The sequence below is a fragment of the Pelmatolapia mariae genome, linkage group LG5 (assembly GCF_036321145.2).
Source record: "Pelmatolapia mariae isolate MD_Pm_ZW linkage group LG5, Pm_UMD_F_2, whole genome shotgun sequence".
NCBI classification, from domain to species: domain Eukaryota; kingdom Metazoa; phylum Chordata; class Actinopteri; order Cichliformes; family Cichlidae; genus Pelmatolapia; species Pelmatolapia mariae.
In genome coordinates, this window is record NC_086231.1 from 21,042,697 (window position 1) to 21,069,930 (window position 27,234).

Genomic DNA, 27,234 nt, shown 5'->3' on the forward strand with positions numbered 1-27,234 from the left:
AACCAATAATAACGGGATAACCGTGACCGCTCTGGCTGGGGCCTCTCAGTGTGAAATTTGTAGGTTCGCCTTGAGTCCTCACAGGTTTCCCCTGAGTGCTCGAGTTTCCTCTGAAACTTGCACAAACACATTAAAGTTGGGTGAACTGGAAACTTGTCTGTAGGCGTGAATGCAAGTGTAAATGTGTTTGTTTACATCTGTGGTAACTGCGACACTGACTAGTGACCTGGACAGGATGCATCGAGCCTCTCACCTAAGCCAGAGCTTCAGCTTCATTTTTCACAACAGCAATCCCCTGTGCTTATCTTGTCACTTTTACATATTGCCACTTCTTCCCTATGGGAATAAGCCACAAACAGGAAGTGGTGTGTGCAAGTTTACAGGAACACAAACAAAAACACACAGTTTATACACAGAGTACAAGACAGAATGAGAGTCCTAAGTAAATCCTTGCCTAATTAAAAGATGCTGTATTGGACAAACTGGTAACAGATGGCTTCTAAAGAAGGCTCACGGTGAATTCATTAAAGGCTGAAATTACAAATACACATCGGGATGCCTACCCTCGAGTCATCATAGAAGAATCAAAAGTACTTAGGCCAGTGCTTTTTTAAAAGTCAGGTGTTGTTGCAGCAGGGCAGCCGCTTTGGAAAAGAATTTGTGTGAGATAAAACAACAGTTCAAAGACACACACTGTGTTCACAAAGATCAACACACACCATAAGGAGGCAAAACAGAAACCACACAAAAATATGTGTCCTTCTACCACAACATCAACTAACTGTCCGTGTGTAAGATTAATCCAGTGCTTAATCTTTATAGATTAGCTTTGAAGTGACTTCTGTTTTTGTAATTGATTTTCTTTCCTTATCACCCTTAGTATTCTTTGCTGTTTTTTATTTCCTCGAGGACTTCTGCGAATCACATTTTTCTTATAAAACAGTGACATTTCCTTTTTCATAAAAGCTACATAATTGATCAAAGGTTCAAAAGTAAAATGGACTGTAAGGCCACCTGGGACCAAGAGAAGAAGGACGCAGCAGCAGAAAAGGTGTCTGGCAATTACTTTCGCATGAGATAACACAGCATCTCTCCATCTCACGGCTTCCTCCTGATAGAGGACAGAATATTTATCCTCCGCTTGCTCAATTTTGACCATTTGTTTCACACTTTCCTGAATTCAAATATAACTTTCTTAGAGCACCTCTTTAAATATACATAATTAGGGATCAGCTTCTCCGCACAAGATATTTCAATACTAGATTAAAACATTAGATGTAAAAAAAAAAAAAAGGCCAACTTGGGGGAATTTTAAACTTTTGCAGTCTCATTGTGCATAGTGTGGTCTCTGTCTGACTTGCACCACTGTATATATTCCAGTTCTGTTTATTAGTGTTGCAGATTTAACCTCATAGAGCAATGGTGCCAATATTTTACATAAAAAGTGAGTTATTTAATATACATATCCACCTCTGATATAACAAATAAGTGCCTCACTGTGGTGGAGGACAAGTCATTTTGCTGTAGCCTCAGATAAAGCACTCCTAATGTGCCTACAGCAAGACATGTTTGTATCCCTAGGCAATAGCTATGTTTTTTGTAAAGTATGTGCAAGTGTGCCCGGGAGTTCTAAAGATAAAAAGCTTATATGTTAACATTATGCTGATATTTAGTATAATATGCTATGTAACAAGGACGTTACTCTAAGGCTAATGAAATTAACCAAGGTTAACTGGAAGCAGCATTGTCAGACTAGGGGTCTGATTCAAAACACTGCACAGTGAGGGAAGCATGCATCTCATTTCTATCTGATTTATAAAGCTGTGGTTATGCAGGGTCCTCTTATAGATTTGAATCATCGCCTACATTTTAGGCATCTGCAAAGACCTCATTTACAATCCTGTCTTTAGTCATAAATGCATGTAGACACTCCACTGACACTTCATTATTTGCACATGAAAGTGCTGTTTGCCACACAAGCTGAAACCAAGATACTCCTAAAATAAAGGTTTTATGTTATGATCTCAGCTGTGGAAATCAGGAAAAGGAAGGAAAAAAAAGGGGGAAAAAGGGGGGGAAAAAAACAATGTAAGTTATTCTCCAACAGTAATTATAGCAAAGCATTTGTCTTTTTTGTGAGTACTGTGCTTTACAAAAAGAAAACATGGAGACAAAACAAAGGAGACAGAACCACACTATCAGTGTTGCATTTACACAGCGTCTAGCATAGCGTTACCAGAATATTACCACTTTTTCAGCATAAACAGAGCATGTCCCGTCTCCCCTCATAATATTATTTCTTTCCCCTGCTGTTGGTACGGAAATGCCCAAAGGCCATCGCATGTCTGTGCGGCTACTTTACATAATTCTAGTATCTTATTGCCCATCCAGTAGAAAACAAACGCACAAACACAGAAAGAAAGAGGTCTGCAGCATAGCAGCAGCTACAAAAATCAAGTGACAGGGAAAAAAAAAGAACTCAAAATATATTTTAGGAAATGTCAACAGCTGATCTCTTTTGACACTTCTGCTCCTGCTCCTCTCCTGTGTCACAACAGCCAGAGGGTTGTGGATTAACAGCCGTATGTGCCAACCATAGGGGTCTTTCTAAGTAATCTGGGATCTGTTTAATATTTGCTCACCCCCAGTGGTAAGGCAGTGTGGCCTTTTCACTGAGGGACAGTCACCACTAATATAGCAGACTGCATTCATGTGGTCCACTGAAGGTCAGAGCTACATATGACATGAAGATTAAGATTTGAAAATCAGTTCTTGGCAAAAATAGAGACCTTTGCTTTGGTTTCAGTGAGTGAGGCCTAATTAAAATACAGTGAGGCATATTTCATTCTCTACTTAATAACAAAACTACATAGGCTGAGTACATTATTCAGAGATGACATTGGAGTATTTACAAAACGCTGCTCTGTAAACCAGGCATGAGTGATAAAGCAGGGATAAAACAACACACACACACACACACACACACACACACACACACAAACACAGATACCGTCATCACTCAAACAAGTGTATGTGTTTTGTTTTTTGAATAAAGTGGCTTCTCATGAAAACAAATGAGTATCTGCTCACTTTAACAGCAAACAGAGATTACTGTATTATGTTACAGCCTGAATTTGCAGGAACAAGATGTCTTCTTAAAATATATCAACCAACTGTGACCGCCCACATTGTTGACACTGACTAGATTTGCATGCTCTATTCAAAATTTGGCTAAAAGAAATGGCATGCTCTTAATTGTACAAAGTGCACTGGAATTAATTAACTGAACAAACTTGCATGAATATTGGTGTAAATATGAGTACAAGATAAGAAAAGTGGTCCAACTCAGGCTCAGATGCAGAGGTGTAAAGTGCACCTCTTTGGCCCACATTCAACCGAGCAAAAATAAAGTCTTACTGCTAAACTGAAGAAATTAGCGGGTCACTGCTGAAGTATAAGAAAACTGCAAACATACTAGCTGCTTTGTGAATGAAAGCTATATAAACTGTTTAGCAGCCCAAAACAATTCAAAAGTAACCAAACCAAATAAAAATCTTTAAGTTATTACAAACAAGTATTTCTGACTGAAATCAAATTAACAGTGCAAACACATAAAATACACAGAAATCATGTGTCTGTGTATTTTTCAAACATCCTGGTATGAAAATGTGTGTCAGTGTTTAAATGTTCTTTACAAAATGACAGATTCTGAGTGAGCCAAAAGTTTCAGGAGAGAATTGTTTCCTAAAGGCCATGAACTTCTGTTTAAAGGCCAAGGTGTCCTCGCCGACTTAGCGAGATGTAATAAGCTGAAACCGAGTCAATAAACCTCACTGGGCTATCTGACGAACAAGTTACTTGACACACACTAATAAGATTTTGTGTGTGAATGTGAATGTGTGGAAGGAAACAGTGCTTCCAAACAGGGATCGTGGCTCATTGTGGGAAATGACCGGATACTGTGTGGCTGCACAAACCTTCTATCTAAAGTAAACTCTCCCGCTGCCTCAGTCTCACATCCAGGCTGCCATTCTCAAAGCAGATGAAAGAGGGCAGGCTCACACATTCAAAGAGACCTTTATTAAAAGGCTAATGAGAGAACAAGCCGTCGTCCCAGACTGAAAATGACCGAATCTGAAGTTTTTGTATAAAGGAAGAAAAACCCTGTCATTACTTAGTGACAACAATTATGCATATATCGACTCAGGTGAAATGTAGTAGGTAAAAAAATAAATAAAAAATGTGTGGCCAATTTACCTCTCACCCAAACAGCAAACCTGTGATTAGTGGAGAAGACAGATAAATGTACAAACTACCTGAGTACACTTCCAAAGAAAAAGCCTAATTGGCAGCATGGTGCGTGATGTCCTGCAGGTGCTGCAGAACGAAGAGTATCCAAGAGCCGAGGGGAAGAAAGAATCGATAAGTGCACCACAAACGCTTCTGCCTCTTATCACCTTTACTTACTGCATCACTGGGCTGTCGCTAAGAATAGGTTCCTCAGACCAATGTTACACCTACCAGGATGATTAAACCCTGGAAATGCTTAAATGTTTACAACGTTTTCTCGAAATGTGCAGACAGATAACAGACGTAAAGGAAATGATTTTACTGGGATCGCTTCCAACACTTAGAGGATAAGATACAGACATAGCGTTTTAAAACATGAGGTTATAGCCAGCATACCAATGTCATATTGTCTTTTAATTGCAATACCTGTAATTTTGTGTAGTTCTGAGCTTCTTCACCCCTACTCACCTTGTCAGTCTCTTCTGGAAGCACCGAGATCCAGGAGGAAGCTCAGAGGGGACAGAGCCTTCTCTATTGTTGCTCTTAAATAATGGAATAACTTGCCCTTGCACGTTAGAGAGGCCCCTTCACTGTCCACTTTTAAAACACGTCTTAAAACCCATTTATTCTTTGGCTTCCAACCCCAGCGAGACTTCATTTTCCTTTTAGTTTTTCTTTTAGTTATTTGACTTTTTAATTTGTTTTATTTATGTGTTATGTATTTTTATTATTTAGTTACAATAAATACCATTTTGTGTCAGCTGTGAAAGTGCTTTATAAATAAAGTATAGTATGGTATTGTATGTTATGTTATTTATACATTAGGGGTGCAACGATACTCGTATCGATATTGAACCGTTCGATACAGTGCTTTCGGTTCGGTATGCGTGTGTATCGAACAATACAAAATTTTTAATTTATTTTATCAACTTTTCTTCTGACGATGCTGTCTGTGTTGAGAGCTCAGTGGATCTGCGTTCGACTACTCCGCCTAGGCTGCACTGTCGAGCACAGATCCACTGAGCGCAGCGCAAGCTAGCAAGACAGAAGCTAAGCTCGTTGCAACAGACATAGCGACAAACTGAACCTCCCACACCCTCATTCAGATCTGGCGTTTGGAACTATTTTGGTTTTCCCTGACCCTGAAGGTAAGCGCGTCATGGACAAAAGTAAAACAGTATGTCGGATGTGCCACGCAATGCTCAATTACATGGGTGGGAACTACTGCGTTAGCGCAGTTTGCTCGTTAACGTGTTGACGCCGTCCAGCCCCACACACGGGGCGATCCGCGGTAGCTCGTTAACGGAGATTTGCCGTGTTGTGGCGTTAATGTCATTTCAGATTAACGCTGACAGCACTAGTGGGAACACAATGAATATGACTGCACATTTACGCCGACATCATCCTAGTGCAAAGACAAGTGGAAGCAGACAAAAACAACAAGCACGCATGCTACAAACTTTACCCGAGTCATTTAGACAGCCGTTAGCACATGATTCTCCTTATGGGGACCTGATATGTTTAATATGCTGCTGAGAGTATACCCCAGAAGAAGCGTATAGTATAGCTTTTATTTTGGAAAGAGCCATTTCTCTGTAATAAACTCTCTTTTCCAAAGATGAGGGATTTCTCCATCAGATATTTATTTTTTATTACTTTGTCGTTTCAGCAACATTAAATTTAAAAACTGTACTTTTGAGTTAAAATATATATTTATAATTTTAATAAATGAAAAATTAAAAAAGCATGAACATTTTTTTGTATCGAAAAAATATCGAACCGTGACACCAAAGTATCGAACCGAACCGTGAATTTTGTGTATCGTTGCACCCCTATTATACATGTCTGTGTCCTGAAACATGAAGACCTTCTCTGTTGTTCCTCAATTTTTTTTGTGTGTGTAATTTTTTCTCCCCTTCCAAGTGAGCAGTAACAAGGATGAGTTACATTTTAAAGCCCTCTGATACAAATTAGCAAATCTGACCTACACGGCAAATTAGTACTAAAAAGTACATTCCCATTCCCAATCACACTTTGATAATCAGATGCCTAGAAGCTGACATTCAGCCTAGTGAGTCTCAATTGCACAAACCTTAGAAACATGCAATAATTTTGCTTAGGCGTAAATAGGTTAAGCATTAGATGTGATTTACCGTAGATGTAAACAAGTGCACGGCTCTGTGTGAAAAACAGAAAATAAGTGAATTACAGAAGTGCTGTTATTCTCTGAAAGCTCGGCAGAGCAAACAAGAAAGCAGGCATTATATGAAATTTTAGGCAGAGCCCAGTGTGTACACTGGGCTTCAGAGCATCATGCCCAGACTTTGTAGGAAAGAAAGAGGGGGGGGGGGGGACTGATGAAACTGCCATCGGCGTCATTGGAGTCTAAATATAGCTTTGTGCATCTACAGCCAAGTGTTCCCTCTGCAGACTGTCAAATGGCAGACTGAAGGAATAACAGCCATATTAATTGTAAACATAATATGTAGCCTTGCAGGTCAGGCCTCCACCTCTTGGCTCGATGCTTTCTGTTCTTCCAAGGTTATTATTTCTGAGAGCCCTCAAGAATCGAGAACCTGGTGTTAGCCAATAAAATGTAATGCAGAGAACAATGCTGAGGAATGACAGCATTAATAATGAAGGAGCTTTATCTTGCTCTCACCACGACCTGCATCTTAAAGCACACAGACACATTCACAGAAAAAGCAGACAGCCATATTCCTCCGCCAACTCAAATTTTCACCAAGCTCCCCGGCAATCAGTCACTGAGACAAATGTGTGCTCGCAAACTCACACATTACTTATTGACTCTCACTCTTGCTTTCTGCACTTTGATGGCATCGCTGCCACAACCCCTGTTTTTCTGCACCATCCCACGCAGAAATCGTTGGACAGAGAGCAGTTAAGGGAGTCTACGCCTTGAGCCTCCGAGGCATTAAAGATGTAAAGGGGCTGAAGAGGATCAAAGTAGGGGCGATGCTGCCACGCCTTCTCCCCGCCTCCATTTCCCTTTGGGCTAGTGCAAAGTTCTCAGTGCCAGACAAAAAGAGCAAAGAGAGGTTCACTTTAAAACTGAGTCTTGTGATGTCTGGTGATAGTGCAGAGACAAAATATTGCAAACTGAGTGCAGCAATTGCATTTGTGTGTTTTTTAAAAATATAAAACCACTATGCCACCATGCACGGTGACATGGTGCACTGTTGCCTCACAGCAACAAGGTCCTGAGTTCAATTCCACCATCAGGCCAGGGGTTTTCTGTGTTTGCATGTTCTCCCCATGTTTGTGTGGGTTCACTCCGGGTACTCCAGCTTCCTCCCACAGTCCAAAGACATGTAGTTAGTGGGGTTAGATTAACTGGAAACACTAAATTGCCCATAGGTGTGAGTGTGAATGGTTGTTTCTGCCTATGTATTAGCCCTGCGACAGACTGGGATCTGTCCAGGGTGTACCCTGCCTCTCGCCCTGAGACAGCTGGGATAGGCTCCAGCGCCTCCCGCGATAAATCTGTCATAAGGAGTGACTCTAGATGGCCATGCCCCACCAATACTGAGGAAATACTGTCAAACCCATTTTCCTAACTCAAACTAACACATATATTTTTAATTAGGTAAATCATCTTTACACAGAGACACATATTAGCGCTATTTAAAATAATTAAGCTAATCAACCTGTTTTGTAAACAATACAGACTCCTGAGTTAATAATCACTGTAGGAATAAGCCCAAAGAAAAAAAAATACAATGTGGGATATTTAAAGGACAAATTCCAGTGAAAGGTTTAATGACAAACTGTGGTTGTAGGTCCCACTTCCACCCTTGTACACTGTACTGTAAGAGGGAAAAAAAACTATAGTCTTTCTAATAAGGGTTTCTCTCAGTGGATCAAACTCTGGTATGTTTTTGGTTGTTTTGTTTTGTTTTTATTTCCTGGCCTGCAGTTTTAAATCGCCATATGCTTAAGAGCTGTTTTCTGATCCCAGATAAATTCATAAAGTGGGTAAAGGTACTTACTTTCATAAGACATCTGTACATTTATCTCACTTGGGTATGTAGGAAAAGTAATTTCAAATTGCCAAACTGCTCGCTTAATTTTCATGCAGTATGCGCAGTTCCTTTCTTTTCTTATGGCAAATACTCCGTATCATATATACATATATACACACAAACCAAGGAAAGCATATTAGTATATTGCACTCATTGCATATCACACACTTTACACAGTGACACAAATGGGGAGTGTTGGGCAAAGCAAAAAAAAAACAGCACTATTCAGATATCCTTATATGCAAACAACCAAAGCACCTTTGAAAAGCTATAGTGCCTACATTCCCAGGGGGTCCGGGCTGTATACAATATACTGTAGAATAAAGCAAAAAGGAGTAGGTATCTGCATAACAATTCAGCCCTTAAACATGTACCTGAACACAGCTTTGTCATCTAAGTACCGGGAGAAAAAAAGGCTCCACTACAAAGCTTGATATTCAGACATGCTGGGATGGGGGCAGTAAGTGGGAGGATTCCTCTACCTGACTTTGTAGAAAATAACTGGCTTTTAACAAGGTGGCTTGATTTAAGAATATCATTACTACACTCATGGGTTTATGTGTATTGGTGTGGATTGGTGTGACAAAGTCAGAAAACAAAACCAGAACCAAACCGGGTTCAACGAGCACCATTTCAGCAAACTATGTGCATGTTTTGGGGGGAAAAAAAGAAAGAGAAACGATTACAAAAAGGTTGAAAGACAAGACCCTTAACTCCACCATACACACACACACACACACACACACACACACACACACACACACACACACACACACACACACACACACACACACACACACACACACACACACACAGAAGCAACAGCCACTCATTCTCTAACTGTGTTCAATTCCCTTTCACCATCATGCTGCCTGACAGACAGCATGTAGTTTTTCAGCTGCACGCGTGGGGTACATGGCTGGTACAAGGCACAAACACTGACTACAGACAAACAGACAAGAAAGATATGTTAAGAACAGATATCTCTGAGTTTTCTAGAAGCCAAAACAATTCTGACTTTGATGAAAGAAAAACCTCAAAGCAAAAGCATACTTCTAAAGCATAAAGTGGTTGCAAAAACAATGGCTGGCTGTGACTGAACAGACACGTTTATATTCACCCACAGAACCATCTAACCAGAGCGAAGGGCACTTCAGTTGTTTACTCTGTGGATACACCTGAAATCAGCACAGTTCCTCTGGATAACCTCTAATCAAGCCATTGCATGAAATATAGATGTTGTGGACAACCAAAACAAAATTTCTATATTTAATTCAGCAAATAATAAGATCAAAGAGGATGAGGAAGAGTGGCTGGTGAATAAACCATGAGCAGAATGAAGGTGAGGAATCAACACTGTGCAGAGCATGAAGGGTGTCACTAACTTAAAAAGGTGAAAACAGTGAGGATTTTACCAGCGATTAACAGCAACACTTCGACATCAGTGCAGTGGAAGACACAGTCTGGGCTGCAACTCATTTCATTATTCATAGATCAATTATTCATACTATTAAGAAGACAACATTGCAGAACCTTGGGTGACATTATCAGATGTTTTGTGAACAACAATCTGAGTATTATGATATAGAGAAGCAGCTCATCTCCTCTGAGAAGATTTACATATTGCCTGTAATTTATATGTTATTTTTAAGTAAGAAAAGATAAAAAAAAAAGAGATAAATACTGAATATTGCAACTTTTACAATTTTAAACTAAACTAATGACAATTTTAAACTAATGGCATCAATGATGGACTTGGTGTACTTTAAAATTGATCAAGGCGGGGATATTCAGTATTTTTTTTTTTTTACTTTCATGACAAATAATGAAGGATGAGGATTTCTCCTAATACACGTTTAATTTAGGTTTATTAAATTTAGGTTAATTAGTTCATTTAGGTTTTAAAATGTGTCTGCATTCATAAACAATAACTGGGATGTGGAACAGGAAGTCCTGAATCGAATATCCGCTACTGACCACTGTCCAGTTAGAAGTTTGTAGACTGCAGTTTTCTAACCCATCAAGCTACAAAGCGTTTATCTTTTTTAAGATCATATTAGATTGTCTGAACTTGCAATCGGCTTCTTCTTTTAAACATTCCTGGTCAGTTCTGCATTGTGTGGACTTTCACCGTCCACTGCAGAGTGAGTTACTGAAGTCATACAGAAAATGAAGAAATGGGAGCAGGCTTCATATTAGATCGCACTTAGCAGGTCTTCACAGCTGCTTCTGGACAGCTCGTGTCCCCGTGACACACAGAGCTGGCCCCTCAAGTTATTAGCTTCAACTGTTGCCGACCTGTCATCGCAACAGACCCATACTCCTCAAACTGTGGGCCGTGGGCTTTGATGCACAATTCTAATTCAGGCTGAGCTCAAAACAATATTCCAGTTATTTATCTTTGTGACAGTGCTAAATTGCTTAGACTTTCCTTCCAGGCACTACTGTGAAACACAAGGAAATTGAGCTTTAATGCTGATAAAGATTTAAGCTTTCCCAGTTCCGCTTACAGTATATTTGTGGGCAATGATTTGTTAGTCTGCACTGTTTACGATTTCCCCTCTTCTCTATATAAAACATATCTTATCTTTAAGCATGACCTAAGTAACCTATGAAGCAAAATTAACCCATAAAAGCCCAGACATATTTTCACTGTCAAGAAAACTATATCATTGCTGAAACAGAGACTTTCTTCAATCTGTAAAAGGACGGTGACACCCATAAAAACGTGGGTTCTTATGCGTTACGATAGACTGCATTCGTATACAGTCACAAACCTCGGATGATACAAATGCAGGATATTTCAGGATGTTTATAAATATATTTCTTTTAATTGTTGAGGCACCTGCAGGGCATACAACATCATCCTATGACACAGTATAGAGGGAAATGAGGGGAAAGATGCTTTTATGATGTTTAAGCTTGATTCAGATAAATGGATTGGTAAATGGACGGGGGCTATCAGCATCTCATCTTGCTTCTGCTCACGGGGACTATTACAGTTTTTTTTTCTGGGGCGAACACCAAAATAACAGCACAGTGATTGTTTGCTTTGATTCTGTAGGTCCTGGGCTTGCTCAGTCCTTTAATGTAGCGTGACAGCTACTCCTTTGTCCTCTAATTTTTCCTTTTCTTTCAACACTGGCGTTTTTATAACTCAGAGAAGATACCAGTCCTGCTGTCTTACCTGTTCAATCATTGCTTTCATTTTAAGTGATATTAAGCATAAATGGCCAAGACCTCAGGCATTAATCTAATATGACAAATTCACTGACATTTTAATTTGCTTTTAATAGTCAAACCAACACACGCTGAAGATATTTCTCCTCCTTTACATAGTTTAAATACTGTTACGCTTTGTGGATAAAAGACAAGTGGCTGACTCGCAGTCAGGAGCACCAGGGAAATTTCACGGTGGCCTAAGGGTTGTTTTATCCTGCCATGAATGTGAGCAGCAATATTACAAAAGCAGGAATGAGCTGCCTGACCTCTCAGAGTCCACACATCAGCTGTAGCTCCCTCGTGTTTTCCTATAGACTGCATGTTCTCACCGGGCGCGGCTGTGGACATCATGTGAATGCATGCATGCAGCAAGCTCTTTTCTTCTTCAGCAATAGCATAATAGATGGTCAAGTTAAGAGTGGAGGTGAGAGAAAGAGAAGGAGAATGAATAATACTCCCAATTGTCTCATTGCCCAGTTCTTGTACAGCTTTTGTGTTATTATGGTTACACCTCTTATTTTGAGAGTGAGACAAAGCGTAGCAACAGCACTATTCTTTTTAATAATCTACACTACACATCCACTAACACGATTAAAGTGAATTCTTTTAATCAGATAGAGCCAATCTGTTGTGGTGACAGCACTAAATAACACACAGCCTAAGTGGAATGGAATGGAGCCAAATTCCCAGCCTGAGTTATTGTTTCAGTCTGCCCCGTGGCTGGACACACAAAGAAAGTGCTCAGGTCCAAAAGGGCAGTTAGGCACTTAACCTGCTCACAGATAGCAGAAGCATTACAAGAAGCCAGTAGATTTACTAAAATCCCTGAGAAAACACTCTCACGCTCTCCAAACACTCTCAGAAACTGAATCTACGTCACCCGTCTCTGCTCCACAATCCCAACAGTGTCGCTGCTTTGAGTAATTTAAGAAAAAGAGTATATAATTATTATTATACAGATATAAGGATTATAGAGATCCTTTTTGAGGCTTGGTGTTTATTGTTTTGATTTTCATGGCCCACTTTCTGTTTAGCCATTCTCTCCAGGCTTGTGTTTAGATGCAGTTGGAGAAAAGTTCTTTTAATCATTTATACACAGACTAGCACAAAAATTTAGTAGAAAGAATATGTACGGTTTGTGCAAAACTGTGTCACACAAGTCTTACGCTCCTTTCAAACTCCCTCACACTACACATCTACTCCATTAATCATACATGTATGTATACATTTCTAATACATTCACATACCTTCCCCTTAGACCAAGCCACACTAAACCATATTCCATTATTCATGAGCCGTGCTGCAGCTAGTATGCATAGTGCTCTTGTCAGTGGGTGTTATTAGCCCACAGAGGAAGCTCCTAAACCCTGAGTGCAACAACCTGTCGCAGCACTCAGGTCAACTGACGGACTAAGCATTTCTGTTTCGCACACATACACACGAGTGTGTGTGTGTGTGTGTGTGTGTGTGTGTGTGTGAAAACGGATCCCAGCATAAAAGACACAGCTGCAAGCTCACAAGAAACGCACACTGACACTAGCTATGATTATGTAACTACTACTAGATTTTAACATTTAGGGATGCAGTGGCTGTGACTTTAGACCATATATTCTGTGTCAGTGCACATATTACAGTTTGTCCTGCCACTAAAAATCAGGTGTTACAGCTCATAGAGCGCCACATACACTAAAAAAAATGTGCAAAACTTCAAAGATCATAAAGTTAGACTGTATATTAGTATAATGCCTAAAGTTGTTCCTAGTTATCCCAACCAGAGGCAGCTTCAAACTACATACCTGGAAAATATGACATATTAATATATATATATATATATATTGTGATTTTTAACTTCCCCCCTCATTTTTCTGTCATTACTCTTGCAACCCCTAACACTTAGTTCAGCTGTGCTGTGACAGAGCAGGTAAAAAGAAAGAGCAGGAGACTATACTGCATGCATCAGAGGAGTTAAATGGCAAGACAGAACTACAAATTGATGTAGACATTGTATACAGGCAAATTTCACATTCCACCTCATATAGTGTACAGCTAAGAAAAAAAAATCAAATTATTTCAGTACCAATAATTGAAACATTAAAGAGAAGGCCAGGATGACAGACAACAATATAAAAAGTTAGAAATAGCTGTGCCTACAACAGACAGCTTTTGATGTGGTGGCTGAGCTGATATAGCCAATGGACAGTCCTTGCACCCATTTTCCTGAACACAATAACAGATGAAGGACTAAATGCAGTAAGGCACTACTGTGATGGCATAATGGTACCATTTACTTCTACATGCTGATCATTTAATGGCTTTGTGTTGTCAATTCAAAAACTGCAGTTTACAGATAAAGCATAAAAGGTTCACAGAATTAGAGCCAAACCACTGAATTTCTGCACTCAAATGTGAGGCCTCTTACACTAAATCAGTTTTTTTGTGAACTAGTTTTGTGTCACGCATCGTCACGAATTTGAGAAAGGTGGTTTGTTCCACTCCGAAACACTAAATGTCACAAAGATCGAGCTTTTTTTCCCCAAATATAATAATGCATTTTCTGTCTAAAAAATAGTGCGTTGGGGGGGGGTTCAACTCCTGTGAAAAGACAGAAGATTAAATAAACAGATGATCAGACACAGAAGCAGGCACATGCATGCGAGCCCCCCTACACACAAAATTACACAAGGAGCATTATTCATGCGACGGGACGCCCCTAAATGAAACCATGTGTGTAAATGTCATAAGCAAATGTCAACAGCTTTTTGAGGCCTGTCCTGAGGAAATGGAGCCAAGCATATGGGCTTGGAGGACTCATATGTACCTTCATTTTCTACTATTTCATCTAGTCTAAATATGATTTGAAGACCTCATCTGCTCATGTGATGAATTAAACGACACATAGGCGGGGAACTTTTTACAAGCAGCAAGCAGAAAAGAATGAGAGACAAAACCACAAGAGAAAAGTGGAAGAAAACTCCTGCTTCTCTTGTTCATATGATGATATACACTATATGTGGAAGAGTGCATGAATGAAGTAATATAAACAACCTGTAAACATATGGCATTCACACTGTTTAGATCCAATGAGAAAACAAGGCTCACTAAGAACGCTAGCTAAATATAGCAGCTAAATGTGCCAGACCGAGCTCGACCCAATACTACTGTTTAAAAAGTTTCAAAGAGTATGTACCTCAATGTAGGAAGCAATTCTGGGGTACACCCTGTAAGGCCCGAGCACGTGGGACAGAGGGGTGGTGCAAGGAAAGCTGGTGGTCACGGCATGGCTCACTTCTGGCATAGAAAACACCTTGAAGCCAAACTTCTCATACAGCTTCTGCAGATCTTCATCTGGCTTCTCTTCACCCTCACACAGGATGCTGCCCACCACGTAGCGGCACTTCTCTGGTGGCCTCTGAGCGCACAGAGAGAGAGAAAAAGTGAATATACAGCATATGATGCATGTTCAACCCCATTTCAAGCCCTTTAGTGTAGAAGGCGTAAGAAGTCGTGAGGTTTCAGCTGGACGAAAGACAAAAAATAACTGATCACAGGGTTGTTATTAATCAGCCACGCTCACATAGACAACTTTCTTAGCCGAGTAAAAAACAAAAGGTCAATATTTTATGATATATTACGATTATTACAAGCAGTGCTTTAAAGTATATGAAGAGACCCAGTACAGTGAAAGGGAGCGAGTTGGAGGATGCAATCTGTATGTTGGGATTAATGCTGCATCAACACAAAACTACACACGTGTGCAAGTAAAAATAGAAACCATTTGACTGAAACATGTTGAGACGTTGCACCTTCATATAGCCCGAAGTGTCTCTGGACAGAGGGCTGCCAGCTCCGTTGAACATCTTACTCCAGATATCCAAAAGCCAGATCACATACACGGCAGTCCAAATTGTATATGTGCTAAAAACGATGCCCATAACGTGGGCAAAATATCTTATTTTTATACCAGGTTACATGCAAAAATGATTTGAAACATTTCAAGTGATAACTAAATAGGATGTTTTGTCTTACATGAAAAGCATTTATTAATAACAGGGCTCTCCACACAGCTAATTTACTTCCTCTGAATTCTGAAAGTATTATACAATCAATTTGATGAGTAATATTGTAATATTTCTAGGTTCAGCTACAGAACATCACCCCTAGAACTGGCAGAGACTGTCTGTCTTGTCTTATGACATTTGAGGAGAGCAGACACAAACTGACAGGATGGTATGATCTCCCTCACTTAAAGGCCTTTCTGCCAACATTATGTCTCTTAATGTGCCCACATGTCTGCATGCAGATGTGAGATAAGCACAGGAACAAACACTGAGTGAGCTGTCAGTCAGAAAAGGATCTGACAACGGATCTCCCACTCACATCCGCTTGTAAACGGTTTGCAGTCTGTCTGCTGCAGAAGGAGAGTGGGAGCTGTGGTTAAAAGGCCATACCAGTTTGGGGTTTTTTTCCCCAGTACATTTTATATTAACTGCCCTTTCTTGATGAGCGTTGTCACTGTATTTTAGATGCCCGAGTCTAAGTTTTCAGCCGTGTGTAAAATAAGTTGTAGCTTAGATTAAAATTCTTTACATGAGGAAACTGCCAATAATGATGATGCTGCCTTACTGCGGGAAATTTTATGCAGAACAACAAACAGGCTCTTTAGAATGAGTGCAATTCTAATGGTTCCCATTAATTCCTGTACAGTATAAAAAGAACTTGCAGAGACACATAAATAATGTTATGTCAAAACAACTGGATACAAAATAGAATATTCACTGTGGGAAATTACCCGATTCAAGGGCATTTTAAATTGCTGCCATGAGATTTTCATAACACAGAGAAATCCAGAAAGCTGATGAGAAAAGCAGGATTTGCAAGTAAGTTCAAGTTTCACAAGTAAGTTTAAGTGACTCCTGTCAAATGGGTTAAAACATGCAAAAAACAGTGTAGTGTTTAAGACCTGCTGCTGGTTTCTGCTCTGTGACAGTGGATGTCTGTGGAGGGCTGGCACCGAGGGGGCACAGATGGAAGACGCTCATCTTCATGTCCCTGGCATCCTTGCATAATTATCACGTCTCAACACCACAACGTCCTCTTCTTTTCCATTTCACTTCTCACATTTGGAGCTATTTTTTGACCACACTGCTACTACACTGCGCCATCGCTGATGTCTTACTTTGTTCATGCAGCATCTTTTGTGTTGTAATTCAGCATTTTTGGTTGAGTGAGATAAATATATTTCAACACACAGACCTCTCAACCATGGGTGCCGCTCGCATGCATGTACCATGTGGGTAATAATAATGACTGACAGTGTCTGTTTGGGATGAGCAGATAATCTTAACTGTCACATGACACCATGTTCAGTGGTGATTCAGAGAACATAGATCACCTGCTTTTGACAGGGAATTATTCATACATGGCAGCGTGAGATACACTAGATCTATTTACAACGAAGCAATGAGTCACTGCAAACACAGGGAGTCACAATGGCTGCGTTAGCAGTGTCACAGTGAATTGTCGCAACAATGTAACCATGTACACATATCTATTTAAAAGCCTAGTAACATATAAAGGAATGTAATTACTAGTTACTAACTATTACTGGTACAAAAGCAAAAACACTGACACTAGGAACCATGCTCTCCCTTTAGAAACTGCAGACAGCAGGTGGAATTCTTAGCGTATCTATCAAGTGTGACCATGTGACTTTCTCTTTGTGGCTTTTAATAAAATCCTTTTAACTGTTGTTAGTTTGTCTTGAAATATAAGGTGATTCTAACCGTTGGGTGATTTTCCAAGAACCTTATCTTCACTTAGTTTTTAAAATCATTCAGTAAATCTTTGCACCATAAACACAATACAAAAAAAACTGCTTTACATAGGCACATGGAAGTGGACATAAGATTGTCCGTGTGCAGAAGTACTCTTGTCCACCGCCACAAATGATTTATGAAGATGCCAAATGTAAGCAAAAAAGAAACAGATATGCACACAAACTACAAAAATAACACCAACAAGGTGAGATAATGAAAAGTGCAAACAACCTTTTTTTCCAATTTTATGTGGTGCAGTAAATGAAACTCTTCAGATAAGTAAAACATTAATTATAGCTTAAAAAATATATTAAATTTAAAATTAGATGAATAAAAGAGCATTAATACAATGTGTCGTGTGAACATGATTTCTTCTTTAGCCTCTCCCCTCTATCCAAATGGATTTATGTGCAGGGATTGGCCTGCATCGCCCTCTGTCCTACATGGATGCATCAAATGTATGGGCTGTCAGCACGGCTTCTGTACAAAGCTACTCCCTGTCAACACTGGTGGTTTATGATAAGACAAAACAATAGCCATTCAAACACAGAAGGGATAACAACACCCCTCCCACGTACGGCCTTTCTTCAGCGTCTTATATCTCGCCATCTCTCATGCTCTCTGCACTGATAGACTAGAGTGCTAGCCAAACCAGTAGTTCACTAATGATATCATTCAGGGCTCTAGCTATCATTCACATCCCACACAGCAACAAGAACAAACAGCAGCTCTGACTGCATCTCATCTCTGCTTCCCTTCAGATAACACACCCCAGAAACTACAGGCAATTAGGAGAGGGAGAGTAACAACACTCCATGTACTTGACTTGTACTGGCTTCTCCGCCACAGCTGTTCAAATGTCCGAAAGGCAGAAATTCCTCACCTCTGTCCACACTGCCAAAGCTGTGTTTTTGAAAGACCATTTCTCACAGGTAGCTGAGGAAACGCCGACTGTGGCTTTTTGATTGGCGGGAGTGAAAAGCAAAGCGGTAGATAATGGCAAGACTGTGGTGCTTTTACCTTGGAAACTGAACACAGATATATTATATTTCGGTACCGAGCTGTAGAAACCCAATTTACTTAAAAGTGGCTTGTAAATGTGTGTGTTTTTATGTGTGTACAGCTATAGATATAGGCTTGTAGATAGATATAGATCTTTCAGCATAACATGAGCATTATCAGCCATAACTACTTTTTATTGATTTTCACTGATTTTCTTGCTAAGGGGATGAGTGTGGCTAAACTCTCCCAACGAGAGAATGTCCTCTAAGGGGTAAAAGAGCTATTGGATCCCTTCAAGGTAGAGGTCAAGATTTCAGGTTTTTCCTTTAATTTACCAGTTGTTTTGTACATATAAGCCAGCTCTCTAAGGACCAGTTGAGAGACAAAGTAATTTCAAAAGCAATTCTTTGCTTGAGGCTACAAGGGTTCTTTTTTGATGGATGAGTGCTCTCCAACAATACAAAAGCACAGCTGAGAGAGGTAATTTTTTATTAGCAGACACGTAATGAGGATTTACTTTCTTCATCTTGCTAGCTCTTAGCCCCGTATCTCTAGCCTCCTGGCCTTCAGTGCTTTGTATGCACTGTTTCCAGTGTGGGGCGCTTTGTAATTGGTCATTTCTGAAGTGTCAGCAGGTTAGGGAGGACTGGGAACAAACACACCAAGGAGACAACTCTCTACCTTGCCGCAGCATAAAACAAAGGATCACAATAAGCATGCCATGCTCTGCTTAATCCAGGATTATCACCACAGTCATTAAGACAAAACTGGAAAGCTTCCACTCACCAAAATGTAAATCTAAAATGCAAACTAGGAGGGAAGGAGTGACTAATATAGCTCGGTTTTTAAATAAACCATATAAACCCTGTAAAGGCAACATAGCAGCACAGCTATGAGCTGTGAAACAATGATTTAAAAAAATAAATACATCATTCTTATTTCATGTCAACTTTGCTACAGCACAAAACTAAGTAGTGTCACTGAAATTAGTGCTGAAAAATGATAAGACTTAGAGCCAAATGCGACATGTTTGCCCTTCATGCTCTTGTTGGCAAACTGGGTTTTGCCATCGTGACAGAATGGAGTTAAAGAGGCTGTGATAGTACAAGGTCCTTTCATTGCACTGCATCCAACAAATCTGCAAATTTGGACCCTCTTTAAAGCACTATGCCATCTTCAGATCAGTGTCCCCAGTGAAGTTTGACAGGGAGGAAATGCGGCATTCATAAAGAACACCCCAAGTCTGTAAAGCGGATAACAACCACAATCATATTTCATCTATGGTTCAACTGGATCGGATAAATGTATCACGGATTTTGCTGGGGAGCTCTCTCTTTCCGCTCAGTGGTTCACGGGATCATTTTCTTCCCGTATATCTGGAACACTGAGCCAGATGGTTGTTTAGGGCACTTTAAAGACCAAGCAAAGAACCTGACACATGGGGAGAAACAAGAACAGGAGACTACAGGATAAGCAATTTCTCAACAAGAGCTGTCTTTCACCTCAGTGTGGCAGAGCGATAACCTGTCTCAGCTGAGTGGAAGCCATTCACCCCCCACAGGCAGATGAGACGGCAAAGACAAAGTCACCAGGAAGGAAATTGAAACTTGCAAGGCTGCACAGCACCGGGACCACAGGTATGCTGTGATGGGCTGTTTGCAGCTTAATTATCGCAAAAGTAAAGGAAGCACATGTATCCAACTAAAAAAAACAAAGAACTGTGCCATTCATTTTACAATTTAGGCACAAAGCAAAAATCAACCATCATTGAGAAAACTGAGTGATTTAGCATTAGACTATTTAATATTGGATCAAAATCACTTTTTGAACTGAAAGCTCAAAATATAAAAATGTCCTCAAATTTAAGTGAGCCCTAAAGCATCCAAATCAGATTATACATCCAGTGATGTGATGTTGTGTGGGCCCCAGTGGCCCTTTAAGTCAGGAGCCAAAGGAAATCCATTTTTCTGTCTCTCTTGCTTTCACCGAGTGCAGCTCTGTCCCTTTAGGCTGTGCTCAGACTTGGTTTGTAATTACACATGGCATCCTGGGAGTACTGGCATGTATAATTACTGGTGAGGATAAGCACCCTGCTGGAGGCAGGACACAGTTTTCCCTCACACAGTTGTGGAGCTGGTTTACCACTCCAAGGCCAGCTGGACACTGTGTGGCACTCATCAAGCGAGATGTAACAGAGTTAATCTTCCCTAATAGGAAATATGAATGAATCCACCCCCTCATCCCCAAACATGCTTAGCTCTTTCTCTAAAAAATGTTCAACTCTATTCCTCTACCATCTTTCTCCATGTCTTGTCTAATAAATATTCAGCTATGTAATCCAATATCCTGTGTATCCCTGCTAAAAAAAAAAGCAGATGCGTGAAACGACGAGATGAATGGTGCAGAAGATTCAAAGACATTTTTCACCCTCTTGTTTCACTGACTAATCTGAACATGTCAGTTTTTAGAGTAAAAAAAAGAGTAAAACAGTTTGTGAAGACAGCCGAATTGGGGGGGGAACAAGCGGTTCTCCATTAAACCGATTCCATCTGGATTGCTCCCGTTCTCGATTTTCAGTGTCTTTCTCGGTCCATAAAAATTAATGGGGTGTTTTACTACAGGGAGAGCTGGCATGTCCATATCCTTGCATAATATTGGCTTGAAGACCTGCGGGACCAGACTCCAGGGTATGAGTGTATTTATTTCTCGTTTCATATCCACCTTTAAAAGCGGCAACCCCTTGCCAGAAGCCCCTCTTTCATGTTGTTGCTGTTGACAGACAGACAAGCAGCACTAAAATGCTAATAAATCTGACTGGGAGTGAAGCGATGCTCGGCGCTCTGATCTGAAATTCCGATTGATGAATTGGAGCAATGCGATGCTCTCAAGGTGAGTCAGACTACCAATTTATACCCCTCTTCCAAGGCACTTCCACACCTCTCACTGCCACTCCCATATATGTCTACACATGACATTTCATTTTCTCCTCCTTGTCATGGGGAGCCATGAGTTGGTTTGCTTCGGAGAGCTAAAACAAAGTGGGAATTCAGCAGATCAGAGGATGAACCAAATAGCAGCTCTACTTGAGATTCAATGCTTACACAACATGCTATGAGTGTCACAGACAGCTGCATTTGCTATGTAGCTCCTTTACATATAGTCAGATGGCATTATATTTAAAGTAAGACATAAATTTGTACTGTACACTAATTTTACTGAAGGAGTGAAATTGCATGCAGTTGTCCCTCAGTAAACTACTTCTGGTAACTGTAAGTACCTCCGGTAGTTTACTGCTTTATCCTTCATGACACGTTGGCCTCGGAGCACTCACTGCTGCCCACTCTTGTTAATGAATTCTGCTCTGGAGATTTCTTGCAGACAGGCAGCCTGCTTGTAGATTCTTTACTCGCTTTCATGCTACAACACAAGAAAGGGCTACAACTACAAAATCCAGTGATTTAGTCTGTACTTATCCAATCTGGGATCGTGTCATGGAGCTTATGTCAAAGCTCTATTACAGGAGATCCCGAGGGAACTCTCTGCCTTCGATTGTTAAGTCCGGCCGTGTAGGGTCACTGTGCAGCTGACTGACACCTGAGAGCCAAACGATTATTTTGAAATTTGACGTTCAATCCTTCAGGTTTGTTGCAATAATAAGTTAAAGTAATTATAAGACCAAGCAAACAACTGTATAAACGTAAACAAGCAACAGAGACGTCTTTAATATACAGTCAAAGAGCCTTCTGACTTGCCACATATACAGCTGAATATATTCCACTGCTATAACAGAAGCCTGCTATTTTACGTAGTCAGTTTTGAATCCACATTTTCAGGGCAAAGACCCCTTCTAGCTTTCATCATCGTCATTAAACAGGCACCATATTTCAATCTGAATGCAAGGTGAATGCAGAAGAATCATCGAAAACCAGCCATGCCCTGGAATAGAGAGCCAGGAGTGAAGACCACTGGAGTAATGTGTCATGGTGACCAGCCTCTCAAGCAGGTATGAAATCCAATTTTATTTTAATTTGATGAAACTCATTTTGACTGAATGAATAATAAGAGGCTGGGCTGAGTCACACTACTTATGCCATTATAATAAATTGAGTATAAAGATCAATTGTGGTTTTGAGGAAGCACCTTCCTCCCACACAAACTCAATTTCAACGCTAATAGTGCCATCTAGAGTCTGTCAGTGTGCAGCTTAGCATGTTCAGTACATAGTAGATAGGAGATTAATGAGTACTAATTCATAACAATCAAAGTAAATACTGCGTAGTTTAAAATACCTTCTTACTGATTTAACTAAGGAGTGTCAGGATAGTAACTGCATAACATTATAAGATTCTGCATCTCAGCTGTGCTCCAGACATTACACATGGACTATCCTCTTTATTATCATATTCCAGATGTGGTCTTCTCCTGTTTTTTACATGTAAACATACATTTATTGCACAATTTAAATTTATATTAAACAGCTTTGCTGAATAAAGAATTTCAGGTATTCATTTTTCCTTAAAATAATGTCTTTTACTTGTTCTGCAGTATGAAATTTTGACTTATGCCATTGTCACATGGATTTACTACAACTCTTTGGACTACTTCTACTGTAAAACCCCCAAAATGACCTAACTTAATATTAATTAGTGCATTGAGCTTTATGTATTGTTCTTTTTGATGGTGGCGGATGGGGGAAGTGAAGTTTACTTACCAGCACTTTAATCATTTAATAACATGAAGTTTTAACAAATTATGTTAAATGTGATTTTAATTAACTCAAGCATAATAGACATTTTTTAATCTAATGGCCTGATATACCACGAAAATATGAAACAGCATATTTTGAATAAGGTAACAGATTCACTGCCTTCTCTGGATGCGAGCCAGTTATGCTTAACGCCCAAAGATCCGTTCTGAGCCAGGAAAACCCCTTAGAGCCTTGACAGTTTCACACAGATAAGTACATAGTTTCATTCTTGTGAATGCGTGTGGTGGCTTTTAAGGTCTGTGTGGCTTAAGCTCATGGTGGCTTGTTGTTAGCAAAAGCTAAACCCAAGACATTAGCCATTGATGACTTCCAGCCTGTGTTCATACTCAGCATTACTATTGAAATATTCATTAAAGCACTGTTATGGTAGCTATGCAGTACACGACACACACAAATTACAACAGAAAAAATCATTTCAAGCTAGTTAAACAAATAATAATCTGTATTAAATATAAAAATAAGTAAACTTAACATACTGTTCCTTTTGCACAGTATGTTTTTTGACTTATTATACTTTATTTAGGTATAGCATACTCATAATAAGAATGTGTTCAAGCACATTTGTTTTAAAGCCAACTTATTATAACTTATAGTGTAAGGAAGCGCTATCAAAAGGAAAATAAGAGTTGCATTCAAGTGAAAGAGAAAGTTTGCACAGGAAGTGCAGCCCTGTCAAAAAATAAGTAAAGTCCATGATTCTGTAGCTTGTAGAACCACTTTTAGCAGCAATAATTTAAAGCAATCGTTTTCTGTATGACTTTATCAGTCTCTCACATTGTTGTGGAGGAATTTTAGCTCAATATTCGTTAAAGCTAATCAAGTTAATTCTTCTTTAGTTAATTGAGGTTTGTGAGTCTTAAAACTGGAGCATCTGGACTTTGATCTGGTCATTGCAGGACCTTGATTCTTTTATTTTCAGGTATTCTGCTGTGCTCAGGATCATTGTCCTGCTGCATGACTCGGTTTTGGTCAAGCTGCTGGACCAGTGTTCTCACATTTGACACTTTTAAGAATACTTTGGTAAAGCATTCTTAAAAGTTTATTTGAGGTATTTGTGCTTATATGCTATTTTTGGTTTTCCCCAAACATGGCCAAACATCTCCACTCTGGTCTCTCCAAAGGACATTAAGAAGTCGTGTGATTTGTTCTGAACTTAAACTGCGCTGGCATGCTCTTTTTAAAGAGAAGAGTCTTTTCCCCCTCCCAAACAGGCCATACTTGTTCAGTCTTTTTCTAATTGTGTTGTCATGATCTTTAATATTTAACATGCTCACTGAAGCCTGTAGCTCCTGGATTTGTTTTTAGAATTTCTGTGAGCATTGCATGGTCTGACACTGGTGTCAACTCCTGTGAAGAGTTGAATGTTCTCCACTAGTGAATAATATTTCTCAATGTAAAATGACGGACTTCAAATTATTTGGAAATAGCCTTTTAATTGTTTCCAGATTGATGGACAGCAACAACTGCTTCTCTAAGATCATTGCTCATGTTGTTCCTCTTTGGCACTGTGCTAACACACACCTGAAGACTCCAGAGCGGCAAACTGTCAAAAGTCCTGCCTTTTTGGAGGCGCTCGCACTTCCTGATAATCAGTTAATCCATTGCATTTAATGAGCATCACCTGGCTGCTAATTTACCATCTTAATTCCTTAGGAAGAATTAAGGGTGACTGCAGAGTCCTGTGAACATTTTCTTTTTCACATGACTGTAGGTGTAAATAGTTTCCTTAGGTAAAGTCTAAACAGCTAGCTGTAACAGCTAATAAAACTCATGCAATAAAAAAGCAGTAAAAAAAATTTGACCACATAAAAACTGTAGCTCTTCACGCAGATTTACTGCATTACAATTTAGAGTTCTGTTTGAAAAAAAATTTTTTTTAACACATTACTGTTAAGTAGAATTTTCAGCAAAAGTTAAGCCATGTTGCACCTTTTGCAATTTATGTTTACTCCTGCGGCTGGTGGGGAGTAATCAGAATGTCATTTCACTCTGAAAACAGTAAAGAGCCATGGGAATTATGTCGCTCCATTGACAAAGAGTCAGGTCAAAAAGGGATTGAAAATTTGCACTAAGAACCTCAAATCTGTCAGTTAAGTTCAAATACTTGCCTACTTAATTTACCCCAGTAAAGCCTAATTCCTCATCACACTGCTTTTTTCCAGTTGCAAGAGTCATGGGATCTATATAGTAATCTCTGTGTTCTGTAGACACCCTATGAGCCAGACTCTCCACAAACTCCAGCACCAGCAAAAAAGTTTTAAAAGCTCTTCAATTAGTCTTTCCCCAGAACTTTCCACTGGCATGACTCACAGTCAGAGCTTCTACTAAAAGACTTCAGTTAAAAAAAGACAGAGAAAACAGTGGGTGTAAGCAGAAATACAGACAGTTATGCTGTTGTGTCACATTCTTTATTCTATAAAGGGAACTGAATTGTGATCTGGCCATATAGAAATTCTGCAACTCTTACACACATGCAGTGACACTGCTCCTTGTCCACCACATAGACTGAAGTTGTGTCTAATGCCTCTATTTTGCCACACTGTTTGTCAGCTAGGTCAACTCGTCCAACAATGTACACTCACCACTCACCTTCCTTACCCTGTGTCAGCAGGACTGACAGAATATAAGCAAACAGAGCCTAAGTGTTAGTTTTCTTTTAAGTCAACGACTAAGCTATATATAGAAAATAACTTGCAACTGTGAAATTTCATCAAACTGCACAGTGTTTGCGCTGCTCCCGTATCAGCTGGGAACTCAATGAACGTTCCCATCAGCTGTTGAACAGACTCTTTTTGTTGACTAAAAACACAACTCGTGATGGCCAGCAGTATGTGGAATGAAAGCAGGAAATAACCGCAGTTCTCAGCTGAGGAATGACCCGGTTATGCAAAATATGGATCTGGATCGAGATGACAAAAGGATATTCATTGCTTCTTTTATCTGGACTGTGACTGTAATGTAATTCATTTAGGCTACAACAGAACCTGCTACATTTTCAGACATCTGTCAGCTTTTCCTAGACACATGTGAAGAGGCTGTGTTTGCCCTTATAGTCAGGAGTCTGGTTACCATTTCTGAGTCAGAAACAGGCAAATGCCAAAGTGCCCTGGAGCCACAGATGAGAGGGGAAACAATATCAACAGTGCAACGTGGCAATGAATAGCCGACTGGTTTCATCATTCAAGCTCAGTTACTTTAAAAGACAGCTTGTATATTAAAGTCATTGAGCTACACATAGTAAATTACACTGAAATAAATCTGCTTACACAGTTCAGTGCCATGAAAAAATATGAATAAACAGTATTTAGAGCGAAAAGATTTATTTATTATCCAAAAGGGATCAGTGGCCACTTAACAACTGAGCCAATGTTTCGTAGTTTTAGTAAAATATTTACATTTAAAGCAAAAAATGCCAACATAAATATTTTCCAATGACAGGATATGGGATACGCTTGTGAATTTGGGATACTGCATGGAGAAAAGAATTCAATTAAAGATGTAACTGTAGCTGCTGGGAAATTGTGAGGTGATTTTAGAGACAATATAATAATCCTACACATACTGACAATACTGATAATACTTTTAAATATAAAGGCAATCTTTATACTAACATGTATATTTGTTCATTAAAGGTAGGAGCTTTGTGTGATAAAATTAAACTTATAAGACTTTCTTACTGGAAAGTTTTGTAACACAGACTTTAGTCAGCCTTAGAGGAGTCTCTTATACTGCATGGATGCTATATATCTGATCTGTGCTGCTTTGTTTTACTTACTAACACATTATAAACTGGTCACAAAAAAGACAATTTATGAAGAAAATAACCAGCAGTTATTGAAGCCAGGGTCATATTTCACTTTTTTTCAGGGGTATTGTTAAGTACACTACACAGACAATCACAGCTCAATGGTAAATGATGCAACAGTCTAAGTTTTAAATATACATTGTGAGCCTTTGAGTGACCTTTAGGACTCTGTGCAGGTCAGCATATCTTACTGGCTGCAATATCTTATCTGCTAACAGAGTACATTGGATTTCAATGTTATGTCACGGGGTCAAATGTAAATACACCTTCAGTGCTGTGTAGTTAAAC

The 27,234-nt window shown here is 39.6% G+C and overlaps 1 protein-coding gene across 1 annotated transcript in view; it reads right to left on the bottom strand.

Moving 5' to 3' along the window:
* tex264a (testis expressed 264, ER-phagy receptor a) overlaps window positions 1–27,234 on the bottom strand; it is a 72,419-nt gene that overhangs the window by 44,664 nt on the left and 521 nt on the right. Inside the window, exon 2 of the mRNA XM_063473053.1 lies at window positions 14,743–14,964. Coding sequence (XP_063329123.1) covers window positions 14,743–14,964 — 222 coding nt within the window. The remainder of the gene's footprint in view (window positions 1–14,742; window positions 14,965–27,234) is intronic.